The 24897-nt window shown below is 48.2% G+C and overlaps 1 protein-coding gene, 1 long non-coding RNA gene, 1 other non-coding gene and 1 pseudogene across 3 annotated transcripts; 2 read left to right on the top strand and 2 right to left on the bottom strand.

Annotated features, from left to right (window-relative positions):
* The first annotated feature begins 3374 nt into the window (after nucleotides 1-3374).
* Nucleotides 3375-5160, top strand: LOC117078198 (annotated as a pseudogene).
* Nucleotides 5161-8909: 3749 nt separating this feature from the next.
* On the bottom strand, nucleotides 8910-19808 carry LOC117076580. Its single transcript, XR_004434416.1, has 3 exons — nucleotides 19682-19808; nucleotides 16253-16458; nucleotides 8910-9039 (listed from the first exon to the last, which is right to left on the bottom strand). It is a non-coding gene; the product is annotated as an uncharacterized LOC117076580 (long non-coding RNA).
* LOC117084717 lies at nucleotides 15619-15722 on the top strand. The gene has a single exon (XR_004437618.1). It is a non-coding gene; the product is annotated as a small nucleolar RNA U13 (small nucleolar RNA).
* Nucleotides 19809-20665: 857 nt separating the features above from the next.
* Nucleotides 20666-24897, bottom strand: LOC117078206 (nuclear pore membrane glycoprotein 210-like). Its single transcript, XM_033201705.1, has 3 exons — nucleotides 24672-24897; nucleotides 21868-21948; nucleotides 20666-21067 (listed from the first exon to the last, which is right to left on the bottom strand). The coding sequence occupies exons 1-3, from the start codon at nucleotides 24876-24878 to the stop codon at nucleotides 20666-20668; spliced, it is 690 nt and encodes a 229-aa protein (XP_033057596.1). The 5' UTR covers nucleotides 24879-24897.

Genomic DNA, 24897 nt, shown 5'->3' on the forward strand with positions numbered 1-24897 from the left:
CCCTGGAAATCAGCTGAGGATAGGCTCCACTGGGCAAACTGCCCCCACCGACGAGAAGAGGCTGCTCTACAGTCTCTGGTTTGTTCCTGGACAATTCCCTCCTTCTCTTTGGATCGGTCACTCTCTAACTGCTGTTTGGCTGTCACCCAAGGACTGCTACTCCTTATCCTCCTAGGATGGACTCACTTTCTTCTTGGAGCCCTTCCTCAAGGTGTATCCCCTTTTTGGTGGAGAGAAATCCCAAATAACTTCTCGAAATGTGTGCAAGGTCAACCTTGAGTCCTTTCAGATCTGAAAAGATCTATTTGCCTTTAAACGCTGGCTAGTCCTAGATGTCTAGGTTCAAAATTCCTTTCCCCCAGAAATTTGGAGGCAGTCCTCCACTTTATTCTGGCAGCTGGAGTACCTGATGAGGCAGCTGATGCCAAAATGTTCCTTCCCTACATCCACCTATTTTGGAAGCTTGTAGGATATTTCCACTATTCTTGATATTCTGGAATTTTGTGCTGATGTCCCATGGGCCTTCTTTTATTCACTATGCTGGGCATTTGAGTTCCCTTCAAACTGAAAACCCAGGCGCTTCAGTTCTGGGAAATTGTCTCCTATTATTATATTATTATTTTACTATTTCTGTCCCTTTCTCTCTGTCTTCTATTTTTGAGTCTATTAGATATTTCAACCTCATGCATTGATTTTCTTGCTTTCTTATCTTTTCTCTCATTTTTAAAAATCTTTTTACCTTATTGTCCCATACTGTGGGAAATTTTATTATACATATAGACATAGATACATGTGCACACATGTGTGTAGACAAATAAATGTGTATATGTATTTTTTCAAATACTACTATTAATATTCCAAGTTACAGAAAAAATGCAACATAAGATGTTTAAATATATATATACACACACACACACAGACAGACACACACAGACGCACACACACATTTTGACAATAATACTTCAAATTTACAAGAGTTATTTTCTGGCTTTATAACAGCTTCTTTTCCATAGCATCCTATTCTTGTTTTATGTATTCAATATCTTCTTTTTTCACAGCTTCGAGACATAATTCACATACCATACAATTCACCCATTGAAAGTGGTGTACAACTCAATGGCTTTTAGCATGTTCACAGAACTGTGCATCAATCACCGCAATCAATTTTAGAACATTTGTATTACTCAAAATGAATGATGAACTCTATAACCCCTTGCCATCACTTCCCATTCTCACCCTCCCTATTTTCTCACCCCTCCAACACCCCCAGCCCAAGGCAACCACGAATCTACTTCTGTTGCAATATGTTCTTGGCTCTATCATCGGATTTATTGTACCTGCCTTCAATTAATTAAGAACTTAGAAGACATAAAAGGTGATTAACTAGGCCATATCCTGTCCTAAGAGATATACATAGAAGAAAACGACAAATTTACATTGAAAGGCCTAGAAAAAGATAGGTATGCAAATACTAACAAAAGAAAGTAGATTTGGTCATGTTAGTATTTAGAAAAAAAAATTTAAGGACTAAAGTGCTAATTAACTAGGACAAATAATAATATTTTTTGAAAAATGTTTAATTCATTAAGACATTATGAGTCATGAATTTTTCTTCACCTAATATTAGAACCTTGAAATATATTTATTTGTTAAGATGCTTTGGTTGCAAGTAATAGAAAAATGCAACTCAAGCTGGCTGACATAATTAAGGAATTCAATGGACCACAAAAGTCCAAAGACAGAGCAGCTGTCAGGTGAATCTGATCCAGTGGCTCAATGACATTCCCAGAGACCCACTTTCCTTATTTCTCTCATCCTTGCTTTCAGGCAGGGCATTAATTTCATCTTCTGCCGTCTCTCCTTGTGATCAGAGGATGGCTGATGAAGCAGTTGGAGTCAAACATTGCCCTATTAGCATGTAGCCTGACAGGTATCTCTCATTTCAACCAACAAAAACCAATTCCTGGGCTAAATCTTCATGGACAAAGTTAGGTCATATGACCATGACTGAACTAATCCATGTGGCCAGTCAGGGGGATGAGAGGGACTGGTTGTCTTAGATTTGGCTTATGCAGAAAATTTTGAAATAAATTGTAATAAAGGGGAGAAATTCTTCAATTATCCAAGATTACGATGGTTTATTGTGCTGTGAAAAGACTCAATAATATCCCAAACACTTGGAAATGATGTAATAGAGAAGAGGTGGAACAAATTCTGGGGAAGCCAACCACATTGTCCAAAACATATATGAGTAAATAGATTGAATAATTAACAAATCTGTAATCATAGTGGGAGATTTTTAACACACTCCTCTTAGAAATTGGCATATAAAGAAAACAAGAAATAAGTAAGGGTTCTGCAATGTAAATGACACAATTTCAAGCTTCTACTTTGTATGTAACATGCTGAAAATGCACATTCTTTACAAACAGTTAAGAAGCATTGGCAGAAAATAATTGCTGTTAAACTGTGAAGAGGATCTTAATAACTTGTAAGTAGAAATCAAAGAATCCAAGTTTTTGGTCTATATGATAATAAATTTGAAAATTCCCAATAAAGCGTAGCATCAACAGTGACAACAAAAAATCCATCCCTTTAAAAACATTTAAACATACCTCCTAAATAACTGCTGCATTTCAAAGAGAAAATTAAAATCAATCTAATTTTTAAAAAGTGATTTTAAATTTTTGCTTAAAAAATAAAAACCATTTAGAAATAAATGACAATGATAGCCAACCATTACAACTGCTATGGGGAGCCAAATCAGTGTTTAGAGGAAAATTCATAGCTTTAAGATGTATTCATCATGGGCACAAAAAGAAAAAAGAACTTGTAGTTAAAGATGATGAAGTTAAGTCAATTCTATTTTCTTCCTTCCCTCAAAATCCACCAAAAACAATACAACATTGTACAGTGTTCATTGTGGAAAAAGTACTACCACCAGAGGTAAATGAGCCAGGATTTAAGTCTCAGTTATCCTCCTTACCATTTTTGTGACGTTGGACAAATCACATTCTATTCCTCATCCTTACTTTTCTTGTCTGTGAGATGGAGACATTAATCTCTACTTTATAGGGCTGTTAAGAGGAATACATAACGAGACGTTATCCAAATACTTATTGAGTGCTTACCATAGGCCAGATGCTGTCCTAAGTACTTTATGTGAATTAGCTCACTTAAAATTCATACCAAAACTTTAAGGTAGGAGTTTAACAAGGTATTAGTCTTATACAAACATTGGCTAAGACAACCAACTAGTGAGTAGTGGAGCTGGGTTTCAAAGTCAGGGTATCTGGTCTTAGAGCCTGTGCTTCTTTATATCTTAATTAGAAGACAGATTGTTCTAAGAACTGTGTGAGGGTTCTGAAAGGCCCATGCAATGGTTCTGTGATGGATCAACCAACTCTAAGGGCAAGAGCAGGATGCAGAGAAAAACAAGGAATACCCAGAAGTGGGAGAGGCTGAATGGGAAATATGGTCTCCTCACTCTCAATGATCCAGCTTCTGGCAGAGGAGACTACAGAGGGTGAGGACGGGAGAAGAAGCAATGACAAGTGAGCTGCAGTATACAAAGGCTCATAGTATACAGGCTTGATGATTGTTAACCTCTTGAATTTTGAGAACTAAGGTTAGATGCCTCCCTGGTGCCAAGGAGATAACAGATTTGGTGAAAGATACTGAGGACAGGCTTAGTCCAGGCTGCTACAACAAATTACTACAGGTGCACCAAACAAAGTCGCGAAGTCGTGGTGGTGGTCGATTGAGGAAGCAGAAGTGCAGCCTCGGGCTCCAGTGTCTCCCAGTCTGCTAAAGCCCCAGGGCCGTCACCATCGACTTCCAGCATCACCCTGGGGGCAAGCCTGGGAGCAAGGGCATTGCCTCCTCCTCCAGAGCAATCATGACAGCAGGGAGCACCTCTGGCAGCTGGCCCTGGAGTCCATCGACATCAATAAGGACCCATACTTCATGAAAAAACACCTGGGCTCCTACAAATGCAAGTTCTACCTGATGCTTCTCAACAAGAAGTGGAGCTATCTGGCACATACCCAGGGGAAGAAGCACCAGACCAACCTGGCCCTACGAGCAGCCAAGGAAGCCAAGGAGGCCCCTGCCCAGCCTCGCCTGAGAAGGTCAAGGCGGAGGTGAAGAAGTTTGTGAAGATCAGCCACCCAGGCAACTAAGTGACCAAGCAGAGGGACTCGGACATGGGCCAGCCAAGCCTCCTCTTCCAGATCGACTACTTTGAGATCGCCGAGGGCATCATGCTGTGCCACTGCTTCATGTCTGCATATGAACAGAGGATGAAGCCCCTGTACTGGTGCTGGCATTACCTGCTGATGGCCGATGAGCCCTATGAGACCATCACCTTCAAGGTGCCGAGCAGGGAGATCAACAAGGCGGAAGGCACATTCTGGACACACTGGAACCGGGAGACCAAGCAGTTCTTCCTCCAGTTCCACTTTAAGACGGGGAAGCCCCAGCCTCTCCACCAGACCCCTGGGGTGAAGCAGCCTCCACCCCCGCTGACGAACGGTCTGTCCCCTCGGCCAGCGCTGCCCGAGTCTTTGCCACCACCCCTGCCAGGAGGCCTGCCTCTGCCACCCATTCCCCTTAAGGGGCCTGAACCCTCAGGGCCCCTGGGACTACCCCAGCTGCCCCTGCCAGCTCCAGGGGTCCACCTCCCAGCCCCAGTGGTGCACCCCCCACATCTGGGGTCCATTCCCCAGTTCCTGGGATTCATCCCCCCAGCTCCTGGCATCCATCCCCCAGCCCCTGGGGTCCACCCACCAATCTCTGGGATCCACCCCCCAGCTCCTGGAGTCCATCCTGAAGCCCCCAGAGTCCACCCACAAGCCCCAGGGGTCCATCCTCCCCCATCAGTGGGGGTTCACCCCCAGGGCCCAGGGGTGCATCTGGCAGCCATTCACCTTCAGGCCCTGGGAGTGCACCCACCAGACCCAGGAATGCACCCTCAGACCCTGGAGGTCCACCCCCAATCTCCTGGGGTCCATCTGTCAGCTCCTGGGGTCCATCTTCAGCCTCCTGGAGTTTACCCCTCAAATCCTGGGGTACACCCCCAACTCCCATGCCTCCAATGCTGAGGCCCCCCTCCCTTCCATAGGTGCAGGGAACATACCTCCCCCTCCCCCAACCAACTGAGAAGCTGCTCCCTCCCCAAGCAAGCCCCGTGCCAGGTACTCCTATCTTTTCCCACGGAGAGAAGACTGCTCCTTTGTACTGTCCCCCGCTCGTTAAACAGCCGCCCCCCAAAACAAACAAACAGAAAAATAAATTACTACAGACTGGGTAGCTTCAACAACAAACATTTATTTCTCACTGTTCTGGAGGATGGAAAATCTAGATCAGGGTACTGGCCATTTCCATTCTTGGTGAGACCCCTCTTCCTGGTTTACAGACAGACCCTTTCTTGCTGTATCCTTCAGTCAGTAAAGAGTGAGAGAGAGCGCTGGTCCCTTCATTCCCACATACCAAGAGTCCCGTTGTAGCTCCACTGCCAGGACCTTATCCAAACCTGATTACCTTCAAAAGGTGCCACCTCTGGATAACACCCCACTGGGCATTAGAGCTTCAACACGTGAACTTTGGGAACACAAGATGTTCAGGCCACAGGAAGGACAATAAACCCAAATTGAAGCTGTGGACAGTCTTTTCTCTGCTTCTTATTACAATATTTTCCAGCAAATAGCCAATTCCATTGAAAGATACATTATACTTGTGAGGGCAATGACAGCCTATCTGGAGTGGCCACTTTGAGGATGCCAGCTGCAGCAGGGAAGGTGTGGCTGGTACTGTGTGCTGTGCAAAGCCAGTGGGATCAGATAAGAACTTCGCCCCCTACCAAGTTGGCAGGGCAGGAGCCCATGCTCCCAGGTGCAGCTGCAATAGCCCAGCCATGGCTCCAGACCCCAACATCCCTACACTCTCAGGAGCCCAGGAGGCCCCCTTCCCTGGCAGGCTTGAAAGTGCCTGCACCCACTCCCTGGCCTCTCCCCACTCCTGGTGCCTGCTGCATGGTGGAGCAAAGTTGTGACCCAGCCTGGGCACTGTCACAATCTAGTCAAGTGTGCACATGCTCAGGGTGGCACTGATGTACCAACCACCCGCCACCTTGGCCTCCTCCAGACTCTGGGCACCAACAAGCACAGCAGGAGGGCTGTGGGGGCTGAGGGTGGCTTGGCACAGGCCTATGGGCACCTCTTGCTGTGGACAGCCTGGGCGCCATGGACAGCTTGTTAATGGCAGACAGATTCCTTGTCAGGAAGGGGCGGGTCCCCAGTGAAACCCCACCTTCAAGTCAGGGGTGGCTAATGCCTGGGAGCCAGGCTGCCGGATCTGGGTGAAGTCTGACCCAGAGTAAGAAATTATGGTGCTTTTTCCAGGCCTGCTCATGGCCACCCATAGACCAATCAGCATGCACTTCTTCCCTTCTGAGCCCATAAAAACCCCAGCCTAAGCTGGGCACCGTGGCTCATACCTGTAATCCCAGTACTTTGAAAGGCTGAGCTGGGCGGATCATGAGGTCAGGAGATCGAGACCATCCTGGCTAACACAGTGAAACCCTATCTCTACTAAAAATACAAGAAAATTAGCTGGGTGTGGTGGCAGGCACCTGTAGTCCCAGCTACTTGGGAGGCTAAGGCAGGAGAATGGCGTGAACCCATAAGGCAGAGGTTGCAGTGAGCCAAGATCATGCCACTGAACTCCAGCTTGGGCGACAGAGTGAGACTCCACCTCAAAAGCAAACAAACAAACAAAAAACTCAGCCTCAGCCAGGCTCAGACTCTCAGCCAGGCCCAGACCTGCCTGTGGAAAGGAGCCACCCATTATGGGTCTTCTCTCTGCTGAGAGCTGGAAACTCACTGGGACAACCTGCCTGCTGGAAGGAGCTGCCCACTTTGGGTTTCCTGAGATCTGTTCTGTCACTCGATAAAGTTCCTCTCTGGATAAAGTTCCACTCGATAAAGTTGCTCACTCCACAGTGGGCCATGTACTCCATTCTTCCTGGACACGGGACAAGATCTCAGGACCCACTGAATGGCAGAACTGACAGATCTGTAACACAAACTGGACTGAAAAACACCCTCCCGCTCACCACATTGTGTGCAATAAGAAGGAGACAAGAGCTCCAGGGCTGTAACACCCTCTTTGGGGCTCTGCAGTTCCTGGTGTCTCCAAGCTTCTGGGTGCCATGGCATTCCCCTTGTCCAGATGCAGGTGCCCACAAAAGAAGCTGCTTGCAGTATATCTGATCCAGCCACAGCCTTGCACGGAGCTGGTGCCTGGAGCTGCCTGCCCTGCCACAGCAGCTGGTATGCCTGGCTATGCGCAGTGGCCGGACCCCACACTTGCTCACTCACATGCCGCTCACCACTCCAAGCCTGGCTTGCTCTTGGCAGTGTGGGATCTGGGCTGGTGATGTAAGCTGAATGCAGCCTGCTTGGCTGAGTGGGTGAAACAAATCCAGTAGGTTGAGCAAAAGTTGGGCAAAGGCATGACCAGCCATAGAGGTTTCCACAGGAAAAGGATCCTATGACATTTTGTGGGGGCTCATCTGGGAAGGGTAAGTAAAAGCAGACTTGCTGCTTTCTGTCCTTTTATCAGAATCCCTAAACACCACAATATCCAAAATGAAAGAAAAACATGGGGCCTCTGTCAGCCAGTTAAAAGCAATTAGCATGGCTACCAGACTTAAGACACAGAGGACCGGCTTGCTGGGGAGGACACTGTCAATCTCCTGCCACCCTTGGGTGTTGGGTTTTGTTCCAATCCAATTTCCCTTCATGGAGGTCTACCCATTGCGTGGGATTGGAGGGAGGCCCTGGGGCAACTAAGGGTATCCAGCTGAGGCTACAACTCCATGTTGGCTACAATTCCAAAGGCTCCTGGACTACAGTTCCTGACCACCCACTAGAGTATTGGCACTAGCACCCCCAGTCTTACCTATCACACTTTCTTTCACAACTGCCCCAGCTGCTGTCCTCTTCTTTATATACAATGTTAAGGGTGTTATTGCAAACCACATACAAAATATTACAGAGTAGCAGGAGCACATGGCTTAGTCATCAGGAATGTAAATCAGAACAATGCTGTATCTGTCTGTTCTTAGAAGCAAGGAAGATGTAACAATTGAGAGTTTTCTCTCCTCTATTGAAAGAACCCACATGCATAGGGCAAGAGGATTCCCCAGGTACCTTCCTCTCCCCTGCACTTATGTTGTTTTTTTTTCCTCTTTCCTCCACCATGTCAGGAGTCCATAAAGTCCTGCAAATACAGGGAGGTTTCCTATTGGTTTTTCCCTCTTGGGAGGCACCTTGTTAGGCCAGGTCCCCAGTTCCCAGAACTCCCTTTCTCTCCCTTGTCTGGGGAGGACCTGGTCCCACATCTTCACCTGTTTATGATAGGGAAGCAACAGAGGGGCTGCCCTCCCAGTTGCTGGCTGCAATTTGGTGAGGGCCACCTGGGACTAATTTAATGGATCCATACACCCTTCTGAGGTGCTTTTTTGTCCCAAGCTTTGTTTTGAAGCCCTAGAAAGGAAAGCTAGCTCTAAAGGACCCAGAGGCAGATGACAGCAGAAGTCTAGGGCACAATGCAGGTGAGCATGACTAATTCCTGCCAATTAGGCCCCCCCACTTAATGGAGGGAGGTCATGCTCACATCCATGGCATAGATGAAATCTGGGGAACTCAAAGGTTACCGACAGTGGGAGGCTTAAGCAGCACACAGGTGAGTGTGAATATTCCTGCTGGCTATGCCTTCCTTCTTCATGGGTGAAAGTCGCACTTGCACCCATGGTTGGCACCTGCAAAGGTCACTGGAACTTGGGGATATAAGGTCAGAAGAAATAAGGGAGCACCTTTTTTTAAATCTCCCTCACATACCTCAGGTATTTGCTGGAAAGAGAAAGGAACAAAGGGATGCCTTTTTCACCTATTTCCAGATGGATAACCAACCATCTTCAACCTGCATTCCTCTTGAGTGCATCCTGAATCACTGGGACTCTTTGACCATCAGACCCTGGAGAAAGAAAAAAATGCCTTTTTCATCCTCTGTCTTCTTTTCCAGATGGTAACCAATCATCTTCAGCCTCCACTCCTCTAGAGTGCATCCTGAATCACTGAGGCTCCTTTCACCCTCAGACTCTGGAGAAAAAGCGACTCATATCCCTTTGCATGAAGGTGTGGTTGAATTACGTTCTGCAGGAAGGAGAAGCATGGTCTCAGTAAGGAGAAGCATGGTCTCAGGAAGGAAGAATTAATTTCAATACCATTCTGCAGCTGTACCTTTTCTGTAAACATGAGGGCAAATGGTCCAAAGTCCCTTATGTACAGGCTTTCTTTGCCTTGCAGGGTAATCTTGACCTTTGCCAACATTGTAGGATTTATTCAGCCCTTCTAGTGGTCATCTTAGGAGAGACTGCAAGGGAAAATCCCAGGAAACTAGGGAAGCAAACCCCAGAGATAACTCCAGTTTGGTAGTCAACTCCCTCTGCTCCTCTTCATCCAGCTTCTCTTCCAAGCTTGCCCCATCCTAGAAATTCTCATTTTAGGTAAGTCTCAGTCTCACTCTTGCCCCTACAACAGATGCCTGATGAATATGGCCCCATTAAGGTCCAGGTCTTCTTTTCACTACAGGACTTAAGGCAAATTAAGAGGAGTCTTGGCAAGTTTTCAGATGACCCTGACAGGTGTATAGAGGCTTCCCAGAATTTAACCTAAGTATTCAAACTCTTCTGGAAGGATATTTGTTACTTTTGAATTAGACCCTGACTACCGCTGGAAAAGAGGCCACCCTGCAAGTGGCAGAGAATTTGAGGTATGAGCTTCATATCTCATCTAGTGCCCAGGAAGGGGATAAGCCTTATCCAATTGAAAGAATAGCAGTACCATTGGAGGACTGTAAATGGGACACCAATTTATGATGAAATGGGAGAATGGAGGAGAAAACACTTTCAGATATGCATACTGGAGGGCTTACGAAGGACTAGAACCAAGCCTCTCAATTACTCCAAACTATCCATGATAGACCAGGGATTAGACGAGAATCCCACTGCCTTCCTAGAAAGGCTCAAAGAGGTCTTGGTAAAGCTTACCTCTATCTCCTGATTAAGTCAAGGGACAACTGATCCTGAAGGATAAGTTTATCACATAGGCAGCCCCTGATAGCAGGAGGAAGCTCCAGAAACAGGTTATATGACCTGATAGTACTTTAGAGAATCTCCTGAAAGTGGCAAACTCAGTCTTTTACAATAGGGATGAGGAAGAAACTCAAAAAAGAGAAAGGAGATACAAGAAAAAGGCAAAGGTTCTAATGGCCTCCTTGCAGGCTCACAAACCCTAGGGTCCCTGAGATGCACCTGCTAACTGCTACAAATGTGACAAGCCAGGGCACTTTAGGGAGGACTGTCCCTACAGCAGGAGGAAGTCATGCTGACACTGTCCAATTTGCAATGGGGACCACTGTAGGTTAGACTATCCCTGGAGATCGAAGTCACTGGGTCCAGAACCAGTCTCCCAAATGGCCCACCAGGACTGACAGGTCCTGGGGCTCCTCTCCCTGGATTCGGCGGGTGGTTCAGATTGCCATTACCATTCAAGAGCCCAGGTGATTCTGGAAGCCAAAGGGAGGAAGGTGAGCCTCCTTCTGGAAACCAGAATAAGCCTTTCAATTCTCCTCTCCAATCCAGGGCCCCCTCTTCTCTTAGCACATCCATGAGGGACATCTCAGGAAAACCTTTAACCCTATGTTTTCCCCAACCCCTTAGTTGTAGTTGGGGAGACCTCTTGTTTACTCACGCCTTTTTAATCATGCCTGAAAGCCCAGCTCATCTGTTGGGCAGGGATATTTTTGCTTGTATGGGAACCACCATCCTTATGGCTCCAGGACAAACACTTTGTCTCCTCCTAGTGGAGACCAGTACTATCCCAGAAGTTTGAGCAACTCAAGGGAAAATTGACTGAGCCACAACCATCACACTGGTCTGGATCCACTTTAAGGATCCTACCTCCTTCCATATCCAAAGACAATATCTCCTGAAACCAGAAATTAGGAAAAGACTAGAAGCCATCATCAATAACTTGAGGATGTAGGGCCTCCTCAAATCCTGCAGTAGCCCTTGTAGTATCCCAATATTGGGAGTACAGAAACCCAATGGGGTATGGAGACTAGTTTAGGACCTCAGCCTCATTAATGAGGCTGTGGTTCCAATTCATCTGGTGGTTCCCAATGCCTACACTCTTAAATACCTGAAGGAATTAATGGTTCAGAGTTCTGAACCTAAAGGATGTATTTTTCTGCATACCATTACACCCCAACTCCCAGTATTTGTTTGCGTTTAAGGATCCCTCATCCAGTCCACCCAGCTAACCTGAACAGTGCTACCTCAGGGATTCTGAGACAGCCTGTTTGGACAGGCATTGTAAAAAGATCTCTCTGAGTTCCTTTATCCTCAGGTTAAGGTTTTACAATATGTAGATGTCATTCTCTCTGTACCCCAACTGAGGAAATCTCTCAGGAGGGTAGTAAGGCTGTTCTTAATTTTTCTGGCTAACAGAAGATACAAGGTCTCCAAATCTAAGGCTCAGTCCTGTCAGACTGCAGTGAAGTACCTAGGTCTAGTCTTGTCAGAGGGGACCAAGGCACTAGGCAAAGAAAGGATTAAGACTATCTCCTCCTTTCCCCTCTCCCCAAACCTCAAATAATTGAGGGGATTTTTAGGCATTACAGAATTCTACAGGTTATAGATACCTGGGTATGGTGAAATAGCTTGTCCCTTATATCACCTTATAAAGGAAACTCAGGCAGCTAAGACCCACTCCCTAACTTGGGAACCAGAGGCTAACAGGGCCTTTGACAAGTTAAAACAACCCTTGCTTGAGGCACCAGTCCTTAGTCTTCCCACTGGGGAAATGTTCAATCATTATGTCTCATAAAGGAAGGGAATAACCCTGGGAGTTCCAACCCAATCCCAAGGTGCAGCCCTGCAGCCCGGCAGTTGCAGTGGTAGCTTTGCTGGTACCAGAGGCTGCTAAGTTTATCATGGGGGAATAACTTACCTGTTTATACCCCACAAAATGTGGCAGGACTGCTGTCTTCTGAGGGAAGTCTTTGGCTAACAGCCAACTGCCTCCTCAAATATCAAGTTCTGCTATTAGAGGGATCTGTGTTCAGTTAAGAATCTGTCCCTCCCTAAACCCAGTCACCTTCCTTTCAGAGGAGGCTGGGGAGCTTGAACATGACTGCGAACAGAAAGCAGTGCAAAGCTATGTGGCCAGAGAGGACCTCAAAGAAACCCCCTTAGAGAACCCAGACTGAACTCTATGGTTGGAAGTTCCTTTGTAAAGCAAGGGATCCGTAAGGCCGGGTATGCAGAAGTCACCCTGAATGACATTATCGAGAGCATGCCTCTCTCCTCGGGCACAAGTGCTCAACTAGCTAAGCTAATTGCCCTCACAAAGGAGCTTGAATTAAGCAAGGGGAAACAACTTAACATTTATACTGATTTTAAGTATACTTTCCTAGTCCTCCACGCCCATGCCACCATCTGGAAAGAGAGAGACTTTCTCACAGCCAAAGGGTCTCCCATTAAATACCATCAGGAAGTCAATAGACTATTATCCTCAGACTTCCTTCCATGGGAAGTGGAGTAATACATTGTAAAGCCACCAAAAAGGGACAGATGAAATTGCTGAGGGAAACAAGTTGGCAGATGAAGCAGCTAAGCCAGTAGCAAGAGGGCCCCAGATTTCTGATCCACTTGAGGCCCCTCCAATCTGGGAGGGCTCCATAAAAGAAATGAAACCCCAGTATTCTTCTGTGGAGATAGAACGGTCCACCTTTTGGGGATATGCCCTTCAGTCCTCAGGATGGCTGCAATCAGAGGACAGCAAGCTTCATTTACCAGCCTCCAGTCAATGGAAAGTTCTTAAAATCCTCCACCAAGCCTTCCACCTTGGTAAAGATAAAACCTATCAAGGCCCAAATGTTGTTCTCAGCATACTTAACCTCCTTGTAAAATTTGTTTCTTCTCACCTAGAGGCCATCAAATTCCAAGCGGTCATGCAACTGGAGCCTTGGACAATTTGCTCTCTTTTTACCAGATATCCTTAGATAAGCCTCTGAGACAGATCTGGCTGCCGTTTTCCCCGAAACAGCGCCCCCTGTCAGCAAGAAGCTGTTGAAGAGCAGTCATCAACCCTATCCTAATGGCCATTAGATGTACCTCTTCAGAGAGGGGATTGATGGTAGCAACAGCCCATCTGGAGCAGCTGCTGGGAGGATGCCAGCTGCAGCAGGAGACACACAGCCAGTGGAAGCTGGAAACAGGTGAGAACCCTGCCCCCTACTGAGTTGGTGGGGCAGGAGCCCAAGCTCTCAGGTGTAGCTGCAGCAGCCCAACTGTGGCTCCAGACCCCAGCATCCCTGTGCTCTCAGGGGCCCAGGAAGCTCCCTGCCCCTGTAGGCTTGATAGTGCTCCTGCTCCCTGGGCTCTCCCTGCTCCCAGCACTTGCTCTAGGGTGGAAAATTATGGCCAAGCCTGGGTACTGTCATAACCCAGTTGGGTGTGAGTGCACTCAGGTTGGTGCTGACACACCAGCCCCCTGCTGCCTCAGCCACCTCCAGACTTTGGGCACTGACAAGCACTGAAGGGGGCTGGTGGGGTGGGGGTGGGGGCGCTGAGGGCAGCTTGGCATGTCTCTGGGCACCTCTCGGTGTGGACAGTCTGGGTGCCATGGATGGCATGTTAATGGCAGACAGGTTCCTGTCTGCAGGAAGGGACAGGTCCCCAGTGAAACCCCACCTTCAAGTCAGGGATGACCTGAAGCCTGGGGCCTGGGCTACCAGTTTTGGATGGAGGCTGCAGCCCAGAGTGAGAACTTATGGTACTTTTTCCAGGCTTACCCATGGCCACCCATGGGCCAATCAGCATGCACTTCCTCCCTTCTAAGCCCGTAAAAACTCCAGACTAATCCAGGCTCAGGTACTTGTCAGGACGACCTGCCTGTGGAAAGGAGCTACCCACTACAGGTCTCCTTTCCACTTGAGAGCTGGACACTCATCAGAATAACCTGCCTGCCGAAGGGAGTTACCCACTTTGGTCTCCTGAGAGCAGTTCTGTTGCTCAATAAAACTCCTCTCCACCTTGCTCACCCTCCAGTTGTCCATGTATCTTGTTCTTCTTGGACATGGAACAAGAACTCAGGACCCACTGACTGGTGGGACTGACAGGGCTGAAACATGCCCCCCGCTGCTTGCCACATTGCAGGCGACAAGATAGAGAGAAGAGCTGTGGCTCTTTGGGGAGCCCAGACCTACAGGCTTCCCAAGCAAGGGCTGTGACACCCTCTTTGGGGCTCTGCAGCTCCTGGCTTCTGGGCACTGCTATGTTTCTCTTGTCCAGACGCGGGTACCCACAGCAGAAGCTGTTTGTGGTACATCTGATCCAGCTGCAGTTTTGCATGGAGCAGTCACCTGTGCTAGCGCCTGGAGCTACCCACCCTGCCACAGCAGCTGGCATGCCTGGCTATGGGCAGTGGCCAGACCCCACACTCACTCACTCACATGCCTCTTGCCACTCCAAGCCTGGATCACCCTTGGCAGGTGGGGATCTGGACTGGTAGAGTGAGCTGAGTGCAGCCTGCTGGGCTGAGTGGGAGGAATGAGCCCAGCAGGCCCGAGCAAAACTCGGGCAAAGGCGCCACTGGCCACAGAGGTTTCTGGTTGGACAAGAGAAATCCTAAGGAAACAGTGATGCTTAGAAAAAGCCAGCAAGGGTTCTGTGAGCAAATGGTTGAGACCAGACCTGGACTGACTGTGGCCTATCTGGGAAAATTACCTCAAGCCTCCTCTCTCAGTGCTATTTCCTTGGAAATTACAGGGGTGGATACACATGTCCTGTTGTGTGCACTTTCTTTTCTGTTCCTCCTTCGTCCATGGGCTCACACCTGAATGGCGAGCTGTGAGTGGGCATCAGGGTTGGGCCTATATGATCAGAATAATAGAAAAAACTAGTGAGAAACTGAGGGGATGCTTTTGTGTCAAGTTTGCCCACGAGCATTTAGTCTTGCAGCTGCTCTTGTCCCGTGTGGGTAAGGGAATGTAGTAAGTTGTGCGCCTGGGTTGATGTTGGAACCTCCAGTCAGATTAAGAGGTAATGAGTGCTGAAGCCCCTGTGCTGTGTCCTTCTGTGGAGCTATCAGCATGGCATATTAAACTAAAGATGATTGTGACTGTGAATTTAATTGCCCATCTGAATCCATGACACTCATTGGTAGCATTTGAGATGTATACAAAAATGCTACCAAAAAGGGATGAGGATCTGGGCATGGAGTTGCACACCTGTAGTCCCAGCTACTCAGGAGGCTGAGGCGGAAATATAAAATAATTTGAGCCCAGGAGTTGGAAACCAGCCTGGGCAATGTAGCAAGACTTCCATTTCAAAAAAAAAAGGAAAAAAGGGGATGAAGAAATTAGCTTGCAGGCACACTGCAGATGAAGTGCACACATCATGGATGAATTTCAGCATCCAACTAGACACTGAAAGAATTTACACAAACAATTCTTTATAATTTCAGAAAAGCTAGAAAAACTATCTAGATCCTTTTGTGGTTCATAAGTGTGACGATTGGATTTTCACACTCATATATGAGATGTGCCTCCCTTAAACCTTGTTACAACTTCAGCACATTACCTGTTTGACATGAAAAAAGAAAAACATCCCCATGATTGGTCTTTTAAAAAATAGCAGGAAGCTCAAGAAAAAGTATAAAGTTTTAAAAAAGAGATAATAAGCCCACAGAATGTGATTAGATGATTAAGAGAAAGGGGAAGAGCCTAGAAAAGAAATAAAAAGCAAAAATAATACAGAGCACAAGACCACATTAAAAGCAGCAACTATATATAGCTGTTTGCATATAGAATATATTTGCTGTTTTTATGTGCTTTTGTGCTCTGCAGTAAATCTATATACAAATAGTTATATACTGAAGCACATGGAATAAACACAACTAAAAACACAGTTAGGGACGTGGTAAATAAGCTAGAAGAAACACAAGTTAATGAAAAAAATTAATTGAAAACAATATAGTTATAACAATAATTACAGATATATTAAATATGAAAGCAAAGAAAATCCAACATATCATTGGTTTTCCTGAAAAAGAAGAAAGAATAAGTAAAATGAAAACAATATGTGAAGATGTAATCAAAGAAAATTATTTTAGAGATATACCTGAATTTGCAACTCAGACGTAACTGGATGAAGTCTCCAAATGTCAAGGGTAAATTTTAAAAAAGATAGTTATCTATACCACAGAAAAGCAGTTCCTGGTATGTGGTTGTCTTAAAGATATGCTCACAACTTCTTTCTGTTCTTCTGTGGTTGAGGTGGTGCTTACTTCCTCTCGCCTTGAATGTGGGCTGGACTTAGTGGTTTATCTGTAGGTGACAAAAGGCAGCAGGAAGTGACGGTGATGGTATGTCACTTCTGAAGTTAGGTTATAAAAGTATGTGGATTCTAGAATGGGTTCTCTCTCTCTCTGTCTGTCTCTCTCTCTCTGTCTCTTCAGTCACTCATCAAGGGAGTAACCCGCCATGAAGACCCCCCAAAAGCCCATGTCACAAGGATCTGAGTGGGCCTGGAAGAAAATCCATCAGCCCTAGGTGAGCCTCAGGTGGCTGCAGCCCCATTTGTCAGCTTAGCCGCAACCTCACAGAGACTCCAAGCCGGTATCATCTAGCTAAACTGTTTCCAGATTTGTGACCCACAGAAACTGTGGGATAATAAGTATGTATTGTTTTTAGCTGCCCAGTTTTGGGATAATTTGTTATGCAGCAATAAATAGCTAATACACAATACAAGGTGAAAATTTGTTCTCAGAATTGTCCATCTCCATATCCCATTCCAGAAGAGAGAGAGGGAAATGTACAAAGCTCAGAATGAAAGTATGAACCAGGAATGTTACAGTTAGCTAAACCGTTCATGTATATATGTATGTACCAGGTAGACCTTCTCAAGCATGAAAAAGCTCAGGGCAGACAACAACCATGATCCTTTTTGAAAAAAATGTACTTGGAACAATTCGAACTAAGCAACAAAGAAGTGATTAAAATATTAAAATTCATAAATGCAAAAGCCATGAGAAGAAGATTAGTGTTTGACATTAAACCTACTTAAATATTCACTTCAACAAGTAAAACTAAATTGTGAGAAGTATGGTTACCAAGAAGAATACTAATATTACAGAGGCTGACAATGTAAAAAAAAATGATAAAATGTACAAAATCATGAGTGAGAGGTAGGAGACAGTATAAGTGTTCTAATTTTTTTATTTTTCTTACCACGAAGTGAAAACATACAGTTGAAAATTGGAACTTGTTAATAATAATGACTTCAATTTCATTGTTTCATAATCATTTTTTTTTAAAGAGATATTTGAGGAACTAACATCTTTTTTGAAAAAAAAGTCTGAAAATTTTGAATGAATAATTCCTACAGTTTTACTTTAGCCTTTTTTCTTAAAATTTAATTTATGTTTTATTTTACAATTAGCATGACCATATTTTGTAAAACAGTATCTCTCTATATTCTATCTATTCAAATGTTTAGAGAGATATCTGGAATAATGATCATCATACATTGACAATAAATCATTCTTGCGAGACTCTGAGATGATCATTACCTTATATTTTGCTTTGTCCCCTTCAGCTTTTTTTTTAAGATGGAGTCCTGCTCTGTCGCCCAGGGTGGAGTGCAATGATGTGATCTCGGCTCACTGCAACCTCCAACTCCAGGGTTCAAGCAATTCTCTTGCCTCAGCCTCCTGAGTAGTTGGGATTACAGGCCACCGCCACCACCACGCCTGGCTATTTATTATTATTATTATTATTATTTTGTATTTTTAGTGCAGACAAGGTTTCGCCATGTTGGCCAGACTGGTCTCGAACTCCTAACTTCAGGTGATTCACCTACGTCGGCTTCCCAACCCTTCAACTGTTACGTGTCGCTTGAGTTATTTGAAAAAAAGATAAACATGTATTATTTTTGCAAAATTAATGTTTATTTTATAAAAGGAAACAGGAGATAAACCGAATATTCAATTTAAGGAATAGGAAAAAATGCAAAATGACTCCAAGAAAATAAAACAAAGGAACTAACAAAGGTAAAAGTACAAATGTGTGAATTAGAAAGCAAAAGTGAATTTAATCAAATAAAAAACTTCCTTTGAAAAGAATGAGTAATATAGACAACTCTATGGTGAAAACTGATGTAGATATAAAGAGGAAAGACACAAATAACTAACAATAGGTAGAGGTCAGGTGCAGTGGTTCACACCTGTAATCCTAACACTTTGGGAGGCTGAGGTGGGAGGATCGCTTGAGGCCAGGAGTTTGAAATTAGCATGACTCAAAATAGTGAGATCTCGTCTCTACAAAAAATTTACAAAACAGCCAAGTGTAATGGCACAAACCTGTAGTCCCAGCTATTCAGGAGGCTGAGCTGGGAGGATCGCTTAAACCCAGGAGTTCGAGGGTACAGTGAGCTGTGATCACTACTATGCTCCAGCCTGGGCAATAGAGCAAGACCCCGTGTGAAAAAAATAAAAAATTTTAAAAAATTAAAAAAAGGAAAAGGTCAGAGATGTGATGAGAAAAGGCAAGCAGGCTCATGTTCGTGCAGCCTAATGGGAGCTCCTTCAAGGAGCCTGGAAACACAAGCTTCTCCCTCCATGCCCAGTGAGAGAGAACTTTACCTGCTAGAATGTGAGCTCGGAGGGCAGCACACACAACTCCAGTGCCAGGGTCTTGCTCAGAGTAACTGTGCCAGGACTGAGCCTGGGCAAGGCACCACCTTCCTCTCATGGAGACACCCTGCTCCTCACTGCCGCCGTCTCAGAACAACCCCCGTTCCACCTCCCAGGCCCCTCTGGCTGGCTCTGTCTGGCCATGTTCTTGCAGGATCCACATAGACACACACAGGGACCTGGCGAGGAGTCAGTCCAGCAGATGATCAGCCTCATGAGGTCGGCTCAGATCTGATCCTGGGTCACGGAGGTGCTCCGGGGCCCTGGTGGCTCCCTGAGCCCATGGTGGCAACACTTACCTGGGAACTCCAGGCCCCTTCTCTGCAAGACTCCAGATGTGTCCACCACCTGTGTAAGTCCCCTCTCTAAGGCCCCTCAGGGCTGCTGCCTCCTCGGCCGCCCAGCCTGGCTCAGGGGCAGTCACTCACTGGCAGGTAAAGCTGTGCCCTGAGTCCCCCACTGGCCTCTGATCAGACCAGGTAGACGCCCCTTGGGCCTGAGCCCTGGGCCTGTGGTTAATATCATCTGAACTAACTTGTGATTGTCCAAGAGGAAACTGGTCTGACTCCCTCCCTCCCAGCTCCTCCCCATCTCAGGGACATCAGCAGGCAGCAGCCCCTGTGGCCCCTGCCCCACAGGCCTCACCTGAGGACTGGACACGGCACTATTGGAAAGTGCGCAAGGGCACCTCAGCCTCTGTCGGGTGCTCTGTGCATGTTTGTTAAATAAACACAGATGATTACATTAACGACCACTGGGACACAGTGAGCTCCAGTCTCTCGCTGCGTGAAGGGGCACCCCAGACCCTAAGTTCAGAATTCCTTGCTACTTTTGCCACATGTCAAGTGAGTTCCCACCTCCAGGCTTTTGCCAGTTCCTCTCATCCTCAAACATGACTCCTCTGTGAAGACTTCGTTCAGCCCCAGCTCTGAGCTCTCACAGCACCCAGTGCACATGGATGCTCACCCCACTGCAATGAGCTGCCATCACTCCCCCGAAGACTGAAAGCTTCCCAGGGCCAGGTCTCACAGACATGGTCCCCCCATCAAAGGCACACGGGCCCTGCCCTGCTTGCATCTCACAATGTGCATTTGGAAAACACTGGGCCAACCGGCGCAAGCCAGGGGTCTTCATGACAGGACGTACCACAGCCTTCAGTGCGTGTAGGTCACCAGAGCGATGCTGGGTTTTGCAGTGTGTACCCACAGATGGCTCTATTTTGGGATATCTGTTAACAAGTCTCACTGCCTGTGTTCCATTAGAGTAATCTGGGAGAGCCCCCAGGCACTGGGGACAGGACCCTGTTCCCACTGAGTGGAGTCGGGAGGCATTCATCCTACACTAGACAAGCTTCAGACAGCCTTTGGGAAACTCCATTCCCAGGCCTGGGCCTCTACCCTAGCCTCCATCCCCACTGTCTCTGAAGCGGGCAGGAAGCGACCTTTCAACCCATCCTCCGCTTGGGTCCTGTGTGCCCAAGGTCCACCTGGGCTTGAACCTGGAGTTACAGGGGCTGGTGTCCAGTCCCATTTCCCCACTGGTTTGCTGGGCAACCCTGGGCAAGTCCCTTCCCGTTTCTGGCGTTGCTTAACACAAAGAGGGACTTAGTAGGTTCTCCCTGGCACCTTCCAGCTCTGACATCTCAGGAGGAGCCAGGGCCCCTCGCTGTGCTAAGGGAAGGGGAGTTTGGCCTCTGGGATAAGCCAGGGGAAACTGAGGGCTGCCAGACATCATCTCAGAAAACGGTCAGAAGCTGCAGATTCTGACCTCCCAGGACTTTTGTGACTTCCCAACATGGCCACTTCTGTTAGGAGAGGAACCTATCCACCCTGTCTGTGTGGTTAGCCTTTAGTTGAAGGGAGTCCCATTGAGCCTTGGGAGAGGACAGAAAGGGCCTCTCTGGGTGTGAGGGTGGGGACTTCCTGTGGGAAGTCCCTGTCTCTCAGGGTGCTGGCCTGGGACAGGGGTGGGAGGTGAGCTCTTGGTGGGTGGTTGCCTACCTTGTGGTGCTGCCCTTGGAGGTCCAGGATGCCCCACTTGGTGACAGACCAGTGGAAGGTCAGGCCTGGCATGGCATTGCCAAAGGAGAAAGGGTTTTGGTGGTTGGTGATCCGGGTGATATAGATGGACATCGGTGGGGAGAAGTCAGGCCTGGTGACCAGCGGGGTCCCAGCACTAGGAATGCCCCCAGAAGCTGTGCTGCCTCCTTCAAGCAGTAGGAGATGTACCCAGTTCTTCCCCAACTAGAGAAGGACACGGCACACGTTTGGGAATTTTGATGAAATACCAGTCAAACCAGAGGCGGGACTGTTTTTCCCATGCTGTCCCTCTCTTGCAGCGGGCTGTGCCCCCCCATGGTCAAGAGACCCATTTCTGGAAGAAGTCCCTGGAGGTCTAGAAGGGTGTGTGTTCCCCAGCAGCACAGCTTGCCCTGCCCCACAGTGCTGGTTTTTCCGGGCCCCTCTCTCCTAATCTAGCTGGGGTCCCTGCTCACAGGGAACACAAGGGTGGGGTCTCTGGCTCCATCAGTCTCTATTTGCTGAGAGTCTGCTGAGGGCACAAGTGGAGGTGAGACGGCAAAAGGCCACAGCAGGTGCTGCGCCAAGCTGCCCAGTCTACTGCTAGTGCTGCCACTTCCTAGCTGTGTGGCCCTGGCATGAATCTTAAGCTTTCTGTGTGTTCATTTGTTCATCTGCGATATGGAGATGGTTCTGACACCAGCCTCCCAGGGCTGCTATGAACACCAAACGGATTAATGTCCAAGACAGCATGAAGTGGAGTAAGTGCTACGGTCACCGCGCTCCTGTTAGGCGCCTGGTGCTATCTGAGGTGTGGGAAGGTGATAGGCTAGCAGGAAGCAGGCCTTCTTCAGTGGCTGCAGGAGGGTGTCTCTCTGGGTAGGGGTGGGCGGGAAGCTGCCACTGTGCCCGTAGATACCCAGGCTGGGCAGACGGAGGAGGTGGAGAAGTGCTGTAGCTCGAGGACGGGGTTCCAGCAGTGGCTCTTTGGCAACCCGGATTCAGAGCCCAGGAGGTCCCCTCACCTGAGTGCTCGTCCTCATCCGCGTGAAGGGGGCACAGATCCTCATGGCCCCAAGCAGCGGCACCTTCACCTGAACGAGGTCCTGGGGAAAGAGCATGGCACTCAGGCGTGGGGTGCTAGGACGCTGTGCTGGCCAGGAATGCGACCCCTCAAGGGAAGGAGGCTGCAGATCAGAGGCTGTGGTGAGAAGGCCCCTCAGGATGCGCAGCACCGTGCTCCTCTGCCAAGAGAGGCCTGGTTTAGTGGGTGGCTCACCCTGCATGAGCCAGCCACTGCCTCTCCCATGGCCCCGCAGGTCCCAGCCCAGTGCTCTGAGGCTGCCACCCCGTCTCATCCAGCTGCTCCAGGTCAGCACTTCAGACTTGGGGCCAGGGACTGGGGTCTGCTCTTCTCTAGGCCAGGCTGCCCTCAAGCGACAGGTCTCCAGACCCTCCCAAACCCAAATCCAGCTTGCCTGTATCTGACTAAACAGAGTACAGGGACAAATGCAGGAGTCCAGTGGAATCTGATTAGAGCAGACCTTATAACCTCCTTCATTCTCAACTCCATACTCCTATTAATCTAACTCTCCTGGCTTCTTTCTAGTGCTGCTGACTAATGTGGAACTGACGTGATTAAACCTCTTAGACTCTTTGCCATGTACTCATGCTGAGCCCACATTCTGTGCCTCATGACCTGGGCTAATGCCTGACACATAGCAGGTGCTTGATAAGCACTCATCCCCCTCCTTTCACTTATCCTTCTGCTCAGTCTCCTCCTGCTAGTCTTGGCCCTCCCTGTGGCCTTGGGGTGCTGCTCGTGTGACCTGGATTGGACAGATGGAACTGGAAGCATCTGACCAGAATCACATTCCAAGCAAGGACACGGGGCCTGCAGGCGAAGCCCTTGCCTGGCTGGGCTCAAGAAGATGCCTTTCAGATGGGGCTGATGATGCAGCCCCTCCACCTGCCAAGGGCCACCAGGGCCTTTCCCCAGTACCTCCCCAACCCACCAGATGGGGGACCCAGAGGGGAGAATGCCAGCAAAGTCAGACAACAAAGAGGAGGGATACTCAGTGGTCTGGGCCCCTCTGGCTAAATTTCCAGCCAGCTACCCTTTTAGCTACTGGAAAATGAACCAGTTCCTGAGGCTGCAATCCTTTTTAGAGAAACAAAACAAAACAAAACAAATAAACAAAAAAGCAAACCCAGGCCTCCCGTCTGTAAGTCACAGTCCTGCATGTGACACTCTGGGAAGCCAATCTGAACCCTGCCACGTTCCCAGGACAGTTTTTAACATCCCCAAGACTTTGTCTTGGAAATCGACACACATTGGATCTGGGCATCCACCTCTGCGATTCAGACTTTGTGGCTTAACGGGGATACTTGGACAGGCACGGAAAATGCTGGGAAAAGGAGTAAATCACTGAACTCAATGGCGGATCAAAGTCAGCCTCTGAAAACAAGGACTTCCCTGCACCCCCTCTAGGGCAGTTCACTCTCCAGCTCCTGGGGCGCTGTGTTTACATGCTCTACACTCAGGACTGCACGGACTGCTTCCAGGGGACCTAGTTCTCATGAAGAATGGGATGACTGATTCTGAAACAGGTTTCTGTCCACAGTTGCATTAAACATCACAGAAGGCTCTTCTTACAGACCAAGTTTCTGGCCCAGCTGTGAGCGGAACCCCAAAGCAACCTTCCCTGAGATGCTTCTGTAAGTCACTGCTGGCGAAGGAGGTTACGAAGAATGCAAAGGCCCCAATTTTAGCCCTGAGCCTTGGTCAGAAGGTGGAAATGGTTTCTCACCTCCTCTCCAGAGGACCAAAGGAGACCCACCCCTCACAAAGCAGGGAAGTTGTCAGACTCTCCAGACACCAACTTTCATCTGCTTGAGTCAATCCCACCAAAGTGGGGCAGGGAGACCCTCCGGGGAGAAGACTGTCCTAACTTGGCCTCCTACCTTCACTGCCAGCTCAGAAAAGCAATTCGGAAAGTCCTCCACCCTGCACAGAGACTGGGAAGATGACTTAACGTCGGCTGGTGTAGAAGATGCTAGCAGATGATCCAGGTTTTTCTCCCACCTGGAAATACAACTCCAGGGCTGAAGTGCAATTTTTTAATTCACCACACATACACCGCACTATTCTGGAGACATACAATGCACCCAGAAGGCATGCTCAGCCCACAGCATCCCTTCTCTATTATCAGCACATGCTCAGCCCACAGCATCCCTTCTCTACTATCAGCACATGCTCAAGCCCAGATTCGAGTGACCAAAAAAAGGCCCGAGAGCTCTGATGCTAGGCGTCCCTGGGCCCAATCCCAGAACTGGCACATGGTGGCTGTGGGCCTTTAGCTAGTCCCTCAGTCTCCTCATCATCAAAGGGGACAGCAGGAAAATGCACAGGGTACCAAGAGGACTGAAGGACATGAAGGCAGAGTGCTTAGAGCAGCACCTGCCCTCACCACGATTGCCCTACCCTCTAGTGGGAGGGCCCTTTGGGGCCGGGGGTTGCTGACGACCTTGTCCTGTAAGGAGCAGCTGGAAAGACTGGGAGACTCAGCCTGGAGAAGAGCAACCTCTGGGGGTCTGGGTGCTCCCATGTCAGCAGGGCTGTCCTGCACAGGGGGCCCTGGGAGGGACTGCAGACCCAGGGGGCAGAAGCAGCACCCTTGGAGAGAGGTGGTCCTCAGAGGTAGAACTCAAACACAGTAAAGAGGCCTTTGTCTCAGGCATAGCTGCTCTGGGAAGCAGTGGCCTATCACCAGAGCTGGCTGTCCTGGGGAGTTCGGATAGTGCCAGTCTCCAAGAGCACGTCTGTTACCTGAGAGATGATGACCACCTTGCCAGTCTCTGCATCCACCACCTGCACAAGCCCAGACACAGTGCCCTGCCCCATGGTGAGGCCTCGTACCAGCCTGGCAGTGCTCACCAGCGCAATGTTCTCATTGCTGATGGAGAAAAGGATGTTGGACTGAGGCTGGGGGCTGCCCTCAGAGGTGACCTGAGTGGGGAGGAAACAGCAGTGCATCAGTGCCTACTGTGCCAGC

This window comes from Trachypithecus francoisi, unplaced genomic scaffold (assembly GCF_009764315.1).
Source record: "Trachypithecus francoisi isolate TF-2019V2 unplaced genomic scaffold, Tfra_2.0 Lachesis_group0, whole genome shotgun sequence".
Lineage (NCBI taxonomy): Eukaryota > Metazoa > Chordata > Mammalia > Primates > Cercopithecidae > Trachypithecus > Trachypithecus francoisi.

Excerpts from the sequence above, each read along its gene's own strand:
- LOC117078206 (XM_033201705.1), bottom strand. The coding sequence starts at position 24,878 with ATGCACTGCTGTTTCCTCCCCACTCAGGTCACCTCTGAGGGCAGCCCC. Across the intron at positions 21,949-24,671 it reads AGGTGGTCATCATCTCTCAG|GACCTCGTTCAGGTGAAGGT; the intron begins GTAACAGACGTG and ends CTCTTTCCCCAG. Across the intron at positions 21,068-21,867 it reads GGATGAGGACGAGCACTCAG|TTGGGGAAGAACTGGGTACA; the intron begins GTGAGGGGACCT and ends GTCCTTCTCTAG.